This window comes from Saccopteryx leptura, chromosome 7 (genome assembly GCF_036850995.1).
Source record: "Saccopteryx leptura isolate mSacLep1 chromosome 7, mSacLep1_pri_phased_curated, whole genome shotgun sequence".
Classification (NCBI taxonomy): Eukaryota; Metazoa; Chordata; class Mammalia; order Chiroptera; family Emballonuridae; genus Saccopteryx; species Saccopteryx leptura.
The window spans coordinates 121202004-121219555 of NC_089509.1; the positions used below are offsets into that span (position 1 = coordinate 121202004).

At 61.5% G+C, this 17552-nt stretch overlaps 2 protein-coding genes across 11 annotated transcripts in view; one reads left to right on the forward strand and one right to left on the reverse strand.

Annotated features, from left to right (window-relative positions):
- FARP2 (FERM, ARH/RhoGEF and pleckstrin domain protein 2) overlaps positions 1-3507 on the forward strand; it is a 98576-nt gene extending 95069 nt beyond the window's left edge. For all 4 annotated transcript variants that reach the window (XM_066345841.1, XM_066345840.1, XM_066345842.1 and 1 more), the window contains 5 exons: positions 841-956; positions 1394-1557; positions 2641-2748; positions 2914-3065; positions 3279-3507. In XM_066345841.1, coding sequence (XP_066201938.1) covers positions 841-956; positions 1394-1557; positions 2641-2748; positions 2914-3065; positions 3279-3348 — 610 coding nt within the window. In that variant the 3' untranslated portion in view covers positions 3349-3507. The remainder of the gene's footprint in view (positions 1-840; positions 957-1393; positions 1558-2640; positions 2749-2913; positions 3066-3278) is intronic.
- A 528-nt stretch (positions 3508-4035) lies between these two features.
- On the reverse strand, positions 4036-15706 carry STK25 (serine/threonine kinase 25). 7 transcript variants are annotated; one of them, XM_066345848.1, is made up of 12 exons: positions 15607-15706; positions 15206-15298; positions 9699-9932; positions 8883-8939; positions 8303-8411; positions 7457-7614; positions 7192-7377; positions 6701-6846; positions 6317-6431; positions 6108-6179; positions 4878-5014; positions 4036-4664 (listed from the first exon to the last, which is right to left on the reverse strand). In XM_066345848.1, the coding sequence occupies exons 2-12, from the start codon at positions 15233-15235 to the stop codon at positions 4625-4627; spliced, it is 1284 nt and encodes a 427-aa protein (XP_066201945.1). In that variant the 5' UTR covers positions 15236-15298; positions 15607-15706; the 3' UTR covers positions 4036-4624. The 7 variants fall into 7 exon arrangements, with proteins under 7 accessions (XP_066201945.1, XP_066201946.1, XP_066201951.1 ...); XM_066345849.1 differs by having other exon boundaries at positions 9699-9929; positions 15607-15705; XM_066345854.1 differs by having other exon boundaries at positions 9699-9929; positions 15590-15698.
- Positions 15707-17552: the final 1846 nt, after the last annotated feature.

The window sequence follows — 17552 nt, forward strand, 5'->3', positions numbered from 1 at the left end:
TCCCAGGGGCCCAGAGCAGGGGCTTGCCTGCTGTGACCCAGTCCCGAGTGGCAGGAGAGTTGTCCCCACAGTTGAAGGAGTGCATGTGGCCCTTGAGAGAAGCTTGACTTTTGGGAATGTCCCCCTAGACCAGCGGTTCTCAACCTGTGGGTCGCGACCCCGGCGGGGGTCGAACAACCAAAACACAGGGGTCGCCTAAAGCCCCACCAGGGTCACGACCCACAGGTTGAGAACCGCTGCCCTAGACACTGGCCATGGTGCTGCAGGGTCACAGTGCTCAACAGGCCTGTGAGGATGGTTGGTCCCCAGGGGCACAAGCACTTTGACACACTCAAGGGGCAGTGCCAGCAGGCTAATGGGGAGAGCCCAACAGGGTGGCCATGTCAGGGCCCCTTCTCACCTGCGCTCTGGCCCCCAGCTGTACAGCGTGAGGCTGACCGGTCACAGCCCAGGAGCAATCGGCTGCTACCCTGTCCCCACATCAGATCAACAGCAGGCCTGAGCTCAGAGGTGACAGGCAGCCCTGTCTGTCATCAGCACCATGCTGTGCTCGGTCCAGCCCTTTGTCCATCTCTCAGCGCAGGGACTCAACAGGAAACCCTGGCAGCTTAGCCACATCCAGGACCAACCAGCCTTGTATCTGAGACTGACAGCTTGTTTCAGGATCAAACTGCCCTGTAGGGAACCCCAGTCCACACAGAGGTGCTGTGGGAGGATACAGGCTGGGCCACTAGCAGCGCTTCCGACAGCCCTCTGGACCCACAAGACAGGCACCCCGACTTCTGTCCCGAGAGTGGCGCTGAGACCAGCCCCCCCCCCCCCCCCCCCCCCCCCCCGCAGCACCAGGCTGGAGAAGGAGAAGTGGATGCATGACCTGAACGGCGCCATCGAAGCAGCCAAGGGCAGCGACACAGCCCTGGCCCTGACGGGCAGCACGGTGTGCACTCCTCCCCGCAGTGAGTTCCGGCCCAGCCCCCTGCACTGAGGAAGCTTTTCTGTAAATGGGTTTTCTCAGCCACGCTCCACCTGCTAAGCCCACATGCTCTTGTACAAGGAACATTCCAGGCCACGCCCAGTGGGGAGGGGGAGCTCTGCCAGAAGCCCCACGCAGCTTTGCTCTCTGCCTGCTCTTGACCTGGGCACAAAGGGACAGCTTTGCTCTCTGCCTGCTCTTGACCTGGGCACAAAGGGACAGTTTTGCTCTCTGCCTGCTCTTGACCTGGGCACAAAGGGACAGTTTTGCTCTCTGCCTGCTCTTGACCTGGGCACAAAGGGACAGTTTTGCTCTCTGCCTGCTCTTGATCTGGGCACAAAGGGACAGCTTCCCTGCTCCGGGGCCCCTTCACCAGGGCGTGCCCCTCCTCTCTGAGCAGAAGGCTGACTTCTCCCTCAGGACCCTCTGATGAGGCCTCTTCGGAGCAGGAGTTGGAAGAAGATGCCCGCGGCACCCACGGCTCCTCCGAGGGGCAGGGCCAGCACCGGGCCAACACCACGGTGCACGTGTGCTGGTACCGGAACACCAGCGTCTCGAGAGCGGACCACAGCACTGCCGTCGAGGTTTGAGACCCCCTCTGCTTGAGCTCGCTGATGGGGCAGGGCTGGGCCAGGCCCACAGGCCACAGCGAGCTGCCTCGTCTCCCGTGGGCAGGAAGTCCATTTGGAAAGTCCCCTCAGGCACAGCAGCCCTGGGTTTGCCAGGGTTGTGAGGTGACAGTCACCCTCAGGGCTTGTGCAGCACAATGAGGAAAACCTAGAGCTGTGTGTGCTGGGAAGAACCAGAAGGGTGGTGTCCTCACTGCTCTTGAGCCTGTCCCCAGGGGCCTCTGCTTCCCACCTCCCACCCAGCGTCACCTTGGCTCTGGCCACCTCTCCTAGGCAGCCTCTCATGTGCTGTGGGTTCTGAGCTTCTGTCGAATGTGGGTACAGATGAGCAGAGCCCGCGCTTAAACACGGGGCACATGTGAACAGTGTCCCCTGTGAGCCCATCTGTCACACCTGGGTGGTAGAGAGGTCCATAGATGTACTCAGGATCCATGTGTCCCCTCAGGGTGAGGGGGCAGGAGTGGCTGCTGCAGGAAGCAGTCTCGCCTGGTCCAGGGCTCGCACCTCGTCTCAGGACTGAGTGTGGCTCAGTCCTAACTGCCAAGTGGATGCCACGCTGAGGCCAGGGTTCCCGTGCCTGCCCCACAGACCCACGTGAAAGAACCGTCCAGACTTGGCCCTGTGTGGTCCGGCACAGCATCTTCTCTCTGTGCCAGGGCATTTGTGACAGTTGTAGGGTGTGGGGGCCTGACTGGTGGCAGCACAGTAGACAGAGCGCCAACCTGGGACAGCCAAGATCCCAGGCTCACCAGCTCGAGTGTGGGTCCAGACATGACCCCTGGTCACGGGCTTGGCTTCAGTCCTCCAGTGAAGGCACATATGAGAAGTAATCAATAACTAAGGTGCCACAACTACGGGTTGATGCTTCTCATCTCTCCCCCTTCTGTCTCTCACTAAATAAAAGAAAGAAAAAAAAATCCAGAGGAGCCAACTGTATTCTTGGAGAGCAGACCTTCTCCCAGGAGACCCCAGGGGGATGACTGCTCTGGGCGTCTGGGATCTTGGGACCCTAACTGATGCACTTTCTCTTCCCTTCAGAACCAGCTTTCGGGGTATCTGCTAAGAAAGTTCAAAAACAGTAATGGCTGGCAGAAGCTTTGGGTGGTCTTCACAAATTTCTGCTTGTTCTTCTACAAAACACATCAGGTAGGGGTGCTCACCAGGCCCTGGGACGGCCATGCCCTGTGTCCCACTTCATAATCTCCTTACCCTCCCAGGGCCCCTTGGCCTGCGGGTCCATGTGACCCCACTGCCACATGAGGGGAGGATGGCCAGGGAGCACCCCCAGAGCCGAGCGGTGTCCCCTTCCAGGACGACTACCCCCTGGCCAGCCTCCCCTTGCTGGGCTACAGCGTGAGCATCCCCAGAGAGGCCGACGGCATCCACAAGGAGCACGTCTTCAAGCTGCAGTTCAAGTCTCACGTCTACTTCTTCCGGGCTGAGAGCAAGTACACGTTTGGGAGGTAACTGCGGTGGCCTGCTTCCGGTCCCACTGGGCTGAAGGGCTGCACATGGTGCCAGGGTTTTCACGGCCCATAGTCTTGTCCCATTCGCTCTGTATTTTGGGTCATTCTTGGGAAGATATTTGAGCACAAGCCCACTGGTCAGACATTCAGAAAGTACACTGCTTCCCAAACAAGCATCCCGGGTGTTCTGACGGGCCAACCCTTCTCCAGGTGGATGGAGGTGATTGAGAGAGCCAGCAGCTCGTCCGGGAGGGTCGGGGTCCCCGAGGAGGAGACATGAAGCCCACCTTGTCTGGATGAGGATGGAGCCTGGAGCCCAGGAAGCGAAGCTCGATCGGCACTGGCCCCATGACTGCTGTCCTGAGTTCCCAAAACAGACCAGCAGTGCAGGGGACCTCACAGTGACATCTGGGAGGCACACTGTCCCCCTGAAGACCCAGTGCCGTCCCCAGGGGGCCCTGGAGAGAACACGTGCTAAGCGCACCCCGCCTCTCGGGTGGTGATCAAGCTGGTGCTGGCCAGCCGGCTCCTCTTCCCAAGCGGGGCCTGCTGAGAACTAGCTTCTAGCCTGTGGAGAACTAGCTCTGTGCAGCGACTGCTCCTGCACCCACCACTGCAGCTGCACACGGACCCGGCTGCCCGTCCTTCAGTCTGGGTCAGCCAGGGGTGGGGCAGAGGCCCTCAGCTCACAGCTATGCAAAAGTCCAGCAGAAGCCACTCTGGTGTCCACCCCACAATCCTCTGGAGAAGTGGAAAGCGAAGTTCCGTGTGGCCCTGGGAAGGCAAGGCCTCTAATTTATTTGTACCCAGTGTTTCCCAGCAGGGGAGTCACACGCCTTCTCTGTGCTTACCTGTGTGTGGCTGAAAATAAAAGGCATCTTTCTGCGCCTGCCTGCTGCCCTCTCTGTTCAGTCTCTGTCTGAGGTCACCGTGTGTTGTGACAACTCGGGAGCCAGGAAGCAACCACTCCAGGGGGAGACGGGGCAGCTGGGACCCTGCCTGGGTCCTCCCCACCACCAGCACGTCTCCAATTCAGGTCTTTATTGAAAGTGGCAGGAGTCTCTCAATGTTCTATGAAAACTAACACCTTAACCTCAGAGTAAGTATACAAGGAACAAAGAAGTTCGGTTTTCTTAAACAAAAACATTCTGGCTGACACACGTGCTCGAGAGAAGACACGGTACCTGACCCAACGTCACGAGGGAAACCTATGACCACTGTGGCTGTCGTGGACCCTGGTGGGGAGGAGGCCTGGGTGCGCAGGGAAGGATGCTGCTCTGCCCACCAGTCCCCGCTCCTCAGTCCGCGTGGCCACCACCCCGTGAGCCAGAAGGGGACAGTCCTGCCGAGGGGACCTGGAGGCTGTGCCTGCCCCCTGCAGGGCCGCACAGTTCTCCATGAGTCTCTGCTGCCAGGTAACCTCAGCCCGGCCCGGAGGAACAGGGACGTGAGACAGCCCTCGGCACAGGGTGGGGGCCGTGTCCCACAAGGGCATCCAAGTCCGCGTGGTCCTCACAGAGCTCAACACAGGACCCTGCTCTCCACAAACAGCAGCTCTAGCGGGTGGAAGGCAGGTGGTTCCTGTTGTGTGAAAACCTGGAGGAGAGAGGCCCTGTCACTGCCCCACAGGAGCCACCAGGGGGCACGGGCTGAGGTCAGCAGCACCAAGCAGCCTAGGGGCCAGGGCACCTCCCGGTGTAGTCCTCCCTCTCCAGCCCCAGAGCTACAAAGACAGGACAGGCCGAGAGCCTCCTCCAGGGTGATGACCGCAGAGAAACCCCCAGAGCCTGTCCTGGGCCCCGCCCTCACCTCTGCACACGCTCCACCAGGTGAGCCATCAGCTTGTCCGAGATGCCAGGGCAGGACTCCTCCGCCAGGCTGAAGGCGTTCTCCAGCTCCTCCAGCGCCCCCACGCCCCCGCCACTCTGCCTGTGCTTCTCCTTGAGCTGCGGGCAGACCCCCACCACACACCTGCTCAGAGGTGCCCTGCAGCCTCGGCCCCTGGCTTGCATCTGGAGCCCAGGACGGCTGGGCCCGCTAAGCACTTGAGGTTCTGCTCAGGAATCCAGCCAACCCGCAGGCAGCTGCTGCCCCTCAGACTCTCCAGTCGTGGCTCTTCTAAGGGGTCTCTGCCAGCCTCCTACGATGCAGCCAGCTGGCTGACCACAGGACCTCCGCCCTGCTGTGGGCGACAGCTCAGGGCAGGGGGTTTGAGCAAACATCCCAGAACTCCCAGAATGCACTGCACACCAGACGGCCAGCTTTGACCCTCAGCCTCCATGATGCCCCAAGCTGTGGGAACCGGCCTGGCCTGGAGGAGGGATTCGGGACAGGTCCAGCACTGCCCTCTGTCCTTCCCGCCACACCCCTTACACCTGACGCTGATGGGGACCCTGCATGCCTCCCAGACCAGCCGCCCGGCAGCCCACAACATCAGGGCGCCCTCCACACACTCAAAGCAGCCTGGTCCTCTTCTCCAACCACCACCCCGCCCCAGGCCCTGCCCAAGGGGCCCAGCCTCTGATCCCAGTGTTCAGGCTGAGCTTATGAGCTCCCAGTGCACAGACCCAAGTGCCCACAAGGCCCCTGTGACAGTCCCTGTGCCCACCAGCCCCACCCAGCCTCCTCCCCCCGCATTCCAGGCTCCCAGAGGTCAGAGCATGCCTGCCTGCCCAGATGCCCCACCGTCCTCAGGAAGGCCTTGCTGCCCCCTGCCACCCTCCCTGGACTGCAGGTGCTGTCCCTCTGGGGTGGGAACTGGTCACATGACCTTCTGCCACCCTGACTCCCAGGTGTGAGGGCTCCTGGGGGCTCCCTCCCTGCCCTGGCCTGACTCCCAGCGCTCTGGTCAACCCACGTCTTTGCATTCAAAGCCGTCCTGGGACCCCGGAAGAGACCGCAGGCCAGGGAGCTTGAGTTGTGTCAGGGCAGTCCAGCCCAGCCGTTCCAGTCCTCTGCCACAAAGCCTTGCCCACAGGTCAAAACACTGAACTCCAGACCCAGACACCCCAGGCGCTGGGAGCACAGCCCTGGCCTCACCTCTCCGAAGACGGGGCGGAGCAGCGTGGAGAGGCACTGGGAGCGCGGCTGCCTCTGGACAGGCTCTGCAGACTAAGAGCAAGGCCCGGTGGTGAGAGGGTCCGAGAAACAAGTGCCCAGGGCAGGTGTGCCCCCCGCCACAGCCCCTGCCTCAGCTGGCAGACCCCCCCCTCCCAGCATGTGCAGAGTTGGGGGCCGGGGAACCCCACCTTCTGGGGGCCGTGCAGGGCCATCCCCTTGTGCAGCTTGTTGTGTGGGCTTGGCCGGATGGTGGGAGGGAATGTCCAGATGGGGCCCTGCTCTCCGTCCTCGGCATCTCCATCGCTGCAAGGAGAGTGAAGTCACTGTAGCCCTGGGGGCCGGGATTTGGGGGTCCCAAGCACACGCCCTTCAGCAATGGCCCTCCCCCCACCCACTGCTTTCTGAAGCAGCCCCACAACCCTGAATGGTGAGAAAGACCCTGCCCAGGCTGCAGGAGCCAGGTGACCACACAGGTCTCCAGCAACTAGCACCCAAGTCCCTCCCTGCCCTGGAGTGGGGACCCCTCGTGTGTCACAGCCCAGAATGGGAGCCCCCAGGACAAGCAAGCTGACATGTCAGAGTCCTCGGAGCTGGACTCCTCTCCGTGCCCCTCGGACTTCCAGCGTTTGTAGCGGTCGATGAGCTCTGTCAGGAAGGAGGTCTTCCTGGTGTAGCGTGTGATGAACTTGTGCTTCAGGAGCTCTTTGGCCGTGGGCCGCTGCAGGGACACGGACGCGTCACTGGATGAGGGGATGGCTGGGCTTGCCCTTCAGACTCCCCGAGTCCTCCAGGCAGCTGGGCCGGGTCATGAGCCTGGTCACCAGGCTCTCTGGCGGGATCCAAAGGGGGGGTCCCATGGGGAGGCAACCAGGAGGCTGGGGCCGGGCTAAACACTGTCCACCCCAGGCCAAAGCATCCAAGAGCATCCCCGTATCCTGGACTAGGAGGGGCCCAGGGCAAGAGGGGCCTCAGACCTTGTCATCTCCAGTTCGTACCACAGACCATCCCCCCAGAGGACTGGACCCGCCCTAGCCCACCCCTTAGCACCAGGCCTGAGGCTTACGAATCGGGGGTCCTTGTTGAGGCAGGCCTCCACGAACTCCTTGAACGGTTTGCTGTGGTGGCCCTCCAGCGTGGGGGGGCTGTTCTTAGGGATCAGGAACAGGACACGCATGGGGTGGAGGTCGGAGTTGGGAGGCTCCCCCTTAGCCAGCTCGATGGCCGTGATCCCCAGCGACCAGATGTCGGCCTGGACAGAGCCACAGTTAAGACTCACCACCAGGACAACCTGAGCCTGCAGCAGCCCCCCTAACACCTGCTGCGCCCACCTTGAAGTCATAGGCTGATTGCTTGATGACTTCGGGCGCCATCCAGAAGGGGGTGCCCACAAACGTGTTCCTCTTGATCTGTGTGTCCGTGAGCTGCCCTGCCACCCCGAAGTCCGCCAGCTTCACGTCTCCCTGCTCTGAGAGCAGCACGTTGGCAGCTGCCCAACACAGGACGGCAGAGTCACCCTCGGAGTAGAGCGGACCTGGCCGTGTGCACCTGCTGGCAGCCACTTGGCCTCTGGGGACACCCCTGGAGCTGTCCCTGGGACCTCTGCTCACCTCTCCCTCCAGCAGGCCAGAGACAGGGCCAGGGCTGTCTACCCTCAACTCACGGCCACAGGGCAGTGCTGGGAGCGTAAGGGGCCCACCCTGTGCACTGTCCCTGCCTGAGCTCCAAGCCCTGCTTCGCTGGCCTCTTGTGAAAGACCCCAAGGACAGAGCAATGGCCCCCTTCTACCAACCCACCAGGGCATCCCCAACAGGCCGGGGACCCTGACACTTCCCCTCGCTCCACCAGTGTCCCGTCAGCCCCTCAGCCCAGTCCTTCCTGGGACACTCAGCAGGGCCAGCCCACACCCAACACAAACTAGAACATACACACACTGTCAGCTTAAAAAGGGTCCTGTCTTCCACTGGGCACACAGCAGGTGTCCCTGTTACATGGGGACGTGGCGCTAAGGAAGCTCTACCTGTCACCTGGCAACAGCTGACGGCTGTGCTAAGGTTCCAGTGGCCACTGAGCTACCAGGGTCCCCACCTCCCAAACGCCTGGTGCCCTGGCCGTCCCGGGGTCACTCCCGGGGTCACGGGGCTCAAGGGCCCGGGCAGGAGCCACGCCCGACAGACCTTTGATGTCTCTGTGGATCTTGCGTTCCGAGTGCAGGTAGTCCAGGCCCTTGAGGATCTCCCGCAGGATGGTGGCGATGTAGGTCTCCTCCAGGGGGCCCGGCTTCAGCTGCACAGATGGGACGGCCGGGTCTCAGGCTCCCCCCACCAAGGCCGACCCGCCCATTCTTCCACACCACGCCACACCCTCACCAAGACCCAAGCTTGACCCTCTCCACCAGGGAAGGGTGGCCCTGTGAAAGGTGGGGCTTCCTACTCAGAAATGAGCCGTCTCAGATGCGGGTCAGGTGGGGGAAGGCTGCTTCCAGTATACTGGCTTCACCGTCACTGTCAAGGTCACAGATGAAGCCCAGGTGTGGGAGGAGGGCACTAACCCGCCTGCCCCCACAGGCCAGCACCCTCAGCACCCCCGGTGGGGGTGGGGGGCACTAAAATAGCACTTAGCAGCTCCTGACTGACACCTAACAGCAAGATGGCCAAGGAGAGGAGCCCACAGGAGCCAACCCCACAGCAACCTCATCTGGTCCTGCCCCGGGCAAGCTGCCCCTGCTGTGGGCACTGCTGTGGGGCCACATCTCACCAGGTCCAGCGCGGAGCCGCCGCCCAGGTACTCCATGATGATCCACAGCTTCGTGCTCTGGGGCCAGAGGGACTCCCGTCAGCGCCCTGGACACCCTCCCCACAGGGCTCCACCCGGGGGCCCCCCAGGAAAGGGCGCCAGCAGCCTCTCCGGGCTCCCCTCCATCACACCCGGGGCACCAGCTCTGCAGACGGACCAGACGCTCAGACCAGTGGCCCAGTCCACTCGACAACACCCCATCGAAACCCAAGCTGGGCTTGACCTGTGGTGGCGCAGAGGGTCACATGTCAACCTGGAATGCTGAAGTCGCGGGTTTGAAACCCGGGATTGCCCGGTCAGAGCACATACTAAGAGGAACAAGTTGATGCTTCCCAACCCCCCAGCTCTCTCTCTCCCTCCCCCCTCTCTCTGCCCGGCCAACACTCAGCCTCAAAGCACCTGCACTGTGTCCCGGGAAGGCCCCGAGCTGGCGCTGGGCTCTGGGTTCCACTGCAGGGTCCCAGAGTGCTCCCAGCTCGGCCTCACCAGTGCGTCCCATGGGGGGTCATATAGTCAATTCAGACCTTGCTGACCCTGCTTATGCGCTGCCTCTCCCAGGGCTCCCCCTCAGGATGAGACCAGGAGCCTCTTGCACGCCTGCCTGGTCCTCGGGGCTCTTGTTCTGGGGGTCTGCTCCACTGTGAAGCTGTGTCCATGCTCAGCTGTCGGGGCCCCTCGCCTCAGACCAGGCCCCTCCCCCACAGGGACTGCTGGCTTGGCCCCAGCCCCACAGAACCCTGGGCATCCACCTGAGCACCGGTCCCGCCCCCCAGGCACCTTCAGGTAGGAGCCGAAGTATCGGGTGATGTAGGGGCTGTCACACTGGCTGAGCACCGTGATCTCCTGCTGGATGTCCTCGATCTCGTCCTCGGCCTCCTCCAGGTCGATGATCTTGATGGCCACCACCTCCTTGGAGCGGTTGTCGATGCCCTTGAACACCTCCCCGAAGGAGCCCTTGCCAATCCGGTCCAGCTTGGTGAAGAGCTCCTCAGGGTCCACACGCGAATGCTGCTGGGGCACAGGGTGGGTGGGGTCAGGGAGGGCAGCCCCGAGGGCAGGGGCGGGGTCAGGGAGGGCAGCCCCGAGGGCAGGGGCGGGGTCAGGGAGGACAGCCCCGAGGGCAGGGGCGGGGTCAGGGATGACAGCCCCAAGGGCAGGGGCGGGGTCAGAGGACAGCCCCAAGGGCAGGGGCGGGGTCAGGGAGGGCAGCCCCAAGGGCAGGGGCGGGGTCAGGGAGGACAGCCCCAAGGGCAGGGGCGGGGTCAGGGAGGGCAGCCCCGAGGGCAGGGGCGGGGTCAGGGAGGACAGCCCCGAGGGCAGGGGCGGGGTCAGGGAGGACAGCCCCGAGGGCAGGGGCGGGGTCGGGAAGGGCGGCCCGTGGGCAGGGGCGGGGGTCAGGGAGAGCTCCTGAGGGCAGGGGCGGGGTCAGAGCAGCCCCACGGGCAGGGGCGGGGTCCGGGAGGGCAGCCCGGAGGGCAGGGGCGGGGTCAGAGAGGGCAGCCCCACGGGCAGGGGCGGGGTCCGGGAGGGCAGTCCCGAGGGCAGGGGCGGAATCGGGGAGGGCAGCCCGGAGGGCAGGGGCGGGGTCATGGAGAGCGCAGGCACCAAGAGCGCACCAGCTTCTTTTCACATTTCTCCTTCCATCCCTTCTATCCCTTTCCCTAAGTGAGAGGAAGGGAGACAGACTCCTGAATGCCCCCTGACAGGATCCACCCTGCGACCCCGTCTGGGGCCAATGCTTGAGCACCAAGGGAAGGGGAGAGAGCAGGTGGGTGCTTCTCCCGTGTGCCCTGACTGGGATCAAACCCGGAGCGTCCATTCCCCGGGCTGTCACTCTATCCACTGGGCCACCGTCCAGGGCCTCTATGGAACTGGTCATCAGGGTTCTCTCTAAGGTGGGCGCCTGGGCAGCCGCCCAATGTGGAAATCACAAATTTACATTCCTTACTCCTTTTTAACGTTCATCTGCGCAACAGCATATTCTAAGCACCTGTAGTCACGTTCATTCCATCCATAGGTCAAAAAGTTGCAAGTCAGGAAGCCAATCAAGAAGCAATATGAAAATATCTTAAAAGTTTTGTTATTTTTTTCAGGGTAATTGTATTACCTGAGCAGGTAAAAATATTACTTAATATTTTTTCATTAATATTTTAAAACTTTATCTAGTTTTGTGTACTTCTTTTATTGTTCTTATTTAAGTATTAAATACATGAAATAATAAACTACCTTTCGGAATATTGTTTTCTTATACTTAAAACGGTCAGTAGGGCAGAGAACCGGTTGTTACCTTATTTGACTCCCCCCACTGCCCACACAAACGATCCACACCAGGGACAGCCCTCAGTGCAGAGGCCTGGCTCCAGCCACGGGGGGAGGCGTGCAGCAGGCAGGGAGCCGTGACGGTCATGTTGTCTGCTTCCCACTCCCATCAGTGGGAGGCCCAAGAAGGCAGTGACGGGTCCCAGGGGAGCAGGTGGAGCACAGAGGTTGCAGGCAGCGAGACCACCCTGCAGGGTCTACCACCACATGGAAACCCTGGCCCAGTCAGTAACGTGTCCAAATGGACTCATCAATTGTAACAGTCAACACCCCAGGAGGAATAAGGGACTCTCACTTATTTTCCTGTAAACATAAAACTGCAAAAAAACACCCCCAAACCTAAATTAAGACAACCCAGAGTGCACAAACACACCTAGAAGCTACACCCTCAGCAAGGGCTTCCCGCCCGACCTATGCTGTGCAGTGGACAAAGCTTCCACCTGGAACACTGAGGTCGCCAGTTTGAAACATCAGGGGCTGAGATGGCTTAGTCAAGAGGACGGCAACACTAGAGAGCTGGCCAGGGCCACCCTGTGTGTCCCCCAGTCTAGCCCACGTGGCTTCCTGGGCTCCTCAGAATGCTGCACCCCACCCACCACCACTGACCATGTTCTCAGAAAGCAAAAGTTGGTCCTCGCAAGCCCAGTGACAAGGGAGCCGGGTGCCCAGGACTGTGGTGCAGCAGCCTTGGGCAGGGCTGGGGCAGGGCTGGGAGGGGGAGTCCACAGTCTGGACAGAGGCAGAAAGGTTTCCAAACCCTACAAGCCACAAATACCCCGGGCACATCTCCCTCTGAAGAGGCTTACCTCCCCGCCCAAACACCTACAGCAGGGCCAACGCAAAGTGACATCACCCCAGGGAGGGAGCGCTCCCCACGGAGCCCACGCTCCCCCCGGGCTCACCCCCAGGCAGAGAGCTTCATCCTGGCCCAGCCTGAGACTACATGTCGATCAGAAACTGCCAGTTACCTGCCGTGCTGGGGTTCCTAAAGAGGGGGGCGGAAGGTGACACCCGGTGACACCCACAGGCTTACACCTACCTGCGCACACAGCACACCTGTGAGCCAGAAGAGGGCGGGCCGCGGCCACAGGTGAGGGGCCACTGCCGGAGCCAGGGGCCAGGAGCAAGGTCCCAAACAGAATCCTCCCCACAGGCGGGCTGAGCAAGATAGGGGCTGCGGCCACAGGCGGGTGACCCAAGCAGGCCGGTGAGGTGTCCACCGGCACCCTGGCTCAGCCGGGTAAGGAATGCAGCCCTCCCCACGCCCTCACCAGAACTGGCAGCCCAGCGCACGCAGAGGAAGAGACAGCCACAGATGCTGCAGCCAACTGCTGCCAGAAATTCCCAAAGTCAAGGTCGAGGGCAGGATGAGGAGAGCGGAGCACAGCACGGGTCCCTCAGGCTGGGCTGTCCCAGCCTCTGCCGTCCGGCCACACGCTCTAACAGGTGTGCTGCTTCAAATCACAGCTGCTCAGACATCTTCAGGGTGCGGGTAGGGGCACAGGTCACAAGATTAGAACCAATCCCACCCAGTAAGAATAACTTCTCATCAATGCACGGACCACTCAGCAATCAGCATGAAACACCTTCCTCCTGAGAGAAAGCCGCTCCAATCAGGATGGGAAACCTCCCTGCTCCCTGCTCAGCGTTGGCCACGCGTAGAGTGTGGTCTGGAAAGGGCCCGTCTCTGCCTGCTCCTCCCCCAGCAGCCCAGACAGCGCCTTCCCACAGGGCTTCACCAGCGCCCTGCAGGCCTGCCCCCAGCCACAGCTGACGTTGGGGTCGTCCTGCAAAGACACCCAGCAGTCCAAGGATTCCAGTCCAGCTGGTGTCCTGATCAGCAAGGACAGTCCCTCTCCTTCTAAGGCCTAGGACCCAGAGGAGGTGGGGCCAAGGCCTGGCAGCACCCTGGGCACCACTGTCCACCTGGCTCTCAGGGGTCCCCCCACCACCTCTCAGGCCTCTGCTGATGACAGCCTCCTACTAGGCTCTGCTGAGAACACTGGCACTCTGCTACAGGGCCGGAGCTCAAGGGAAACCCAGGCAGCACACACACACACCACAGCCTCAAGCAGAACACAGCACACCCCTACGCTGCCTAGGGGAGGGGACTCCAACCCTCAACTCTCACGTTCTCTGGCTCCCCACCTCTGCAGGTCAGTCAGCTGAGCAGACAGGCGTGACAGGAACAGTCCTGGCCATGATACTGACCTTACCAGCAGTCACAGAGAGCCCCACTGGGCGAAGGAAAGGCAAGAGGCTACCCACACTGGAGGCCTAGGCTCCCTTCTAGGTGGAGCACGTGGTCTGGACAATTGCTCCAGTTGCTTGACTGGCTCTCCAAATCAGCCCTAGTGCGGCCAGATCTGGGTACGCCATGTTAGCAGTGTCACCCCATAAAATAAGAGCCAAGCTGTCCCCACCCACATGACAGGCAGCAGCCAGGGAGCACTCACAGCCACCCAGGCCTTGTGGGTGGAGGAGGAACCAGGTGGATGGGAAACCCAGGGCAGGAGCACAGGTGTGGGGGACCACCCACAGGGCAGTGACATCTCAAGAGAAAGCAGTCTTGTCAGGCTTTCTGTCACCAACAAAGGCTTAGTCTCTCCACCTAAAAAGATAAAGGGGGCTTCCTTCCTTTGGGGTTCCTTCCCCAGCTCCTCCGCGTCACGCTCCCTCCCCAGGTCTGGCTGGACACCCAGGCCAAGCCCCGAGCACCACTGGCACACGCGTAAAAGGCAGCTCACGGCTCCAAATTCTCATTCGGGGACCCATGGGAGCTATTCCTGTAGCTCTTAAAAGTACACTTCTCTCCCGGCACCTTATCACGTAATTTACCAGACACAGGTCAGGTGGGGAAGAAACACCCGTGGGCGTTAACTCCGCGTCAGTTAGCAAGCCCAGTTCCCATCTGCGGCTATACAGCCGGTCCCACCGCCCTGCCCAACAGCTGCACGTGCCCTTCGGGGTTTCTCCAAGTGGCCCGCTGGCTCCGGAGCTGAACCCCGACTCCCAGTCCTCCTGGCCAGACAGGGACACCCACCTCCTGCTCCTCCCGTGCGCTGCCCCCGCTGACCCCACACAAGGTGGGAGCTGGAGGACAGCTCTCTAACAGCTTGCAGCCGTCGGCTGCCACCTGCCCACGCTGGCCCGTCAAGAGGAGCCCCACCAGATGGTGAGGCCCAGGCCCACCTGCCTTCAGGTGGTTGACTCCACTTCAAATCAGCGTCACACCGCACTTGCTTTGAAATAACTGAAGAAAGGAGGTACAGACCACAAACCCTCACACGTCCCCCACTTCCCAGCCCTAGTAGCAGGTCCTCATTCCGAACAAACTCAGGACACACTGCAGAGGGTCCCCAGAGTCAGCTGCTGTCATGAATGGCAAGACTCAACCAACCAAAGCAGACAGAGAGCAGGCGTGGAAACCGTCCAGGTAAACACACCTGCCCCGCGAGAACGTTAACGCAGCTCCTCTCAATGGAAACAACACACAGGCCCTCCGCTTTCCCTGCCCGCGCCTCCCACACGACAGCTGCTTCGTCGCATTCCCAGCCACTCTTACTGCCCATCGAGGCGGGGTCCCCCGGGTCCCCGGCCCCGGCCCAACCAGGCCAGAACGAGCCCAGCCCAGGCCCGGCCTCCAGTGTGGACTCTGACCTCCGCGGCGCCCGCAGCCACGCGGGTCCAGGCTCCCGCAGGCGCCGCCCCGCCGCGCCCGCCCAGTCCCCGAGCCGGGTCTCCGCACACCTGCCGCCGCGGACCCCGCCTGCCCCAGGCCTGGGGACTTCGGCCCCCCGAGACAGACGTGCACCGAGGTTCCCGGGAAGGCCCAGGGGAGGGGTCCTCTGGAACCCCAGGCCGAGGTGCTAGCACAGTCTTCGGGCACTAGGGTGCCCCTCCGCCCCCTGCGCCCGTTCCTCTGCCGGGCTCAGCGCGCCGGCGGCCCGGGGCCGCGCCCTCACCTGGTGGGCGAATCCCCGGAGGTGAGCCATGTCTGCGCCGCCTCCGACCACCCGGCGCGGCCCCCGCGGGCCCGGCTCGCTCGCTTCAGTCAACTGCGGGGAGAGCAGGCAGCTCGGGGCCCCGCTCGGGGTCGGGGCGCGGCGGGCGGGAGCCGGGAGAGTCCCCCACCCCGGCCACCGGCCCCGAGGGAGGGAGGGCCGCGCGGATCCCCGGCCTCCCGGCGGGTCCGCCCCCGGCCCGGCCCCGCCCCCGGCCCCCTCCCCCGCCCCGCGCCCCCTCCCCAACCGCCCCAGGCGCGGGCTCGCCCGGCAGCGCGCCCACCTCCGGGGGGCTCCATCCCGGCCTCCCCCGGCCCGCTCCGCAGTGCCCGCGCGGGCTCCCACCCGCAGCCTCCACTCGCCCCGGGACGTCCGGGCCCTCCAACCCGCGAAGCAGCGGCGGTGGCGGCGACGGCCGGAGAAAGGCCGGCGGCGACGGCGACGGCGAGGGCGGCGCGCGGCGTCGTGGCCCAGCGCGGGGCTCTCTGGGACATCGAGTCCCACCGCTCGCCCGTGCCTGGACGTCTGCCAGCTCTGGACTACAAGTCCCGGCAGGCAACGGGGACGGGGCGGTGTCGCGTTCCGCAGGCGCGCCGCGGGGCACGCTGGGACTCCGAGTCCGGCTTGCTGGGAGGCTCTGGACTCTCTCTCCCAGCAGGCCTCGGCGGGGGCGGTGCCTAGAGGCGGGGCCAGGTTTGGGGCAGGACCACTAGAGCGCCCGAGGCTTGGGGCCGCCCTCTGCTCCTCCTTCTCTTCTTCCTTTGGTCTTCTTCCTCCTCCCGCGTCCCCATCCTGTTCTGCATCCCTCCCAGCGCCGTAGAGGCCCTGGGCCCTGCGGCGGCGGCAGCCCGTGTCTGTGGAGAGATGACAGGACCGACGAGTGGGGTCCATCCATGCAGCGCAGTGTGGGTCAGCCTGAAAGGGCAGCAGTAGGACACCTGCTGCAGCGTCAGGGGAACTTGAGGACTGACCTCAGTGCAACAAGCCAGACACAGAAGGACAGACACTGTGTGGTCCCACTGATCTGAGGCCCCTGGAGGAGTCAGATTCCCAGAGACAGAGAGGAAACGGTGGGGGACAGGGGTGGGGAGCGAGTGTTCAATGCGGGCAGAGTGTCAGTTTTGCAAAATGAAGAGCTATGGGGGTGGACAGTGGTGGCGGCTGCACAGCAATGTGAATGTGCTTAACGCAAGTGAACTGCGCACTGTTAAGATGGTAAATTTTAGATCACGTGTGTTTTGCCACAGTTATAAATAAAATAATAAAAAGGAATTAAGTTCTTCCCTGGCCGGAGCATCATCCGTAAGAGCAGAAGTTAACAGTTCTATCCCTGGTCAGAGCACATACAGGAACAGATTGATGTTCCTGTCTCTCTTTCTCTCCCCCTTCTTCTCTCTCTAAAAACCAGTAAAAAAGCTTCACCTGTGGTGGCACAGTGGCTAGAGCCTCGACCTGGAACGCTGAGGTCACCAGTTTGAAACCCTGGGATACAAGCAACAAGCAAGCAATGAATAAAGTGAGGCAACAATGAGTCGATACTTCTCACTGCCTCTCTTGATACCTCCCCCCGCCCCCAATCTGTAAAATCAATAAATATTTTTAAAATATTTTTAATAAATATTTTTTTAATTTATTTCAGAGAGAGAGGGAGACAGAGAGAAGGGCCTCAGGAGCAGGTAGCACCAACTCCCATATATCCCTTGACCAGGCCAGCCAAGGGTTTCAAACCAATGACCTCAGCGTTCCAGGTCAACGCTTGTCCACTGCACCACCACAGGTCAGGCATAAATAAAATATTTTTTAAAAATTATATAAACAGCCTGACCAGGTGGTGGCGCAGTGGATAGAGCATCAGACTGCGATGCGGAGGACCCAGGTTCGAGACCCCAAGGTCGCCAGCTTGAATTGAGCGCGGGCTCATCTGCCTTGAGCAAAAAGCTCACCAGCTTAGACCCAAGGTCGCTGGTTCGAACCAGGGGTTACTCGGTCTGCTGAAGGCCCGCGGTCAAGGCATATATGAGAAAGCAATCAATGAACAACTAAGGTGTCACAACGAAAAACTGATGATTGATGCTTCCCATCTCTCTCCGTTCCTGTCTGTCTCTATCTATCCCTCTCTCTGACTCTCTCTCTGCCCCTGAAAAAAAAAGTGTTTTAATCATTTTAAAAATAATATAAACATTTTAAAAAAGAAAGTTTAAAAAAAGGAATTAAGTTCTGACGTGCATGCTATAACATGGAAGAACCTTGAAAACATTATGCTCAGGAAAATAAACCAGTCACAAGGAGATATATAATATACGATTCC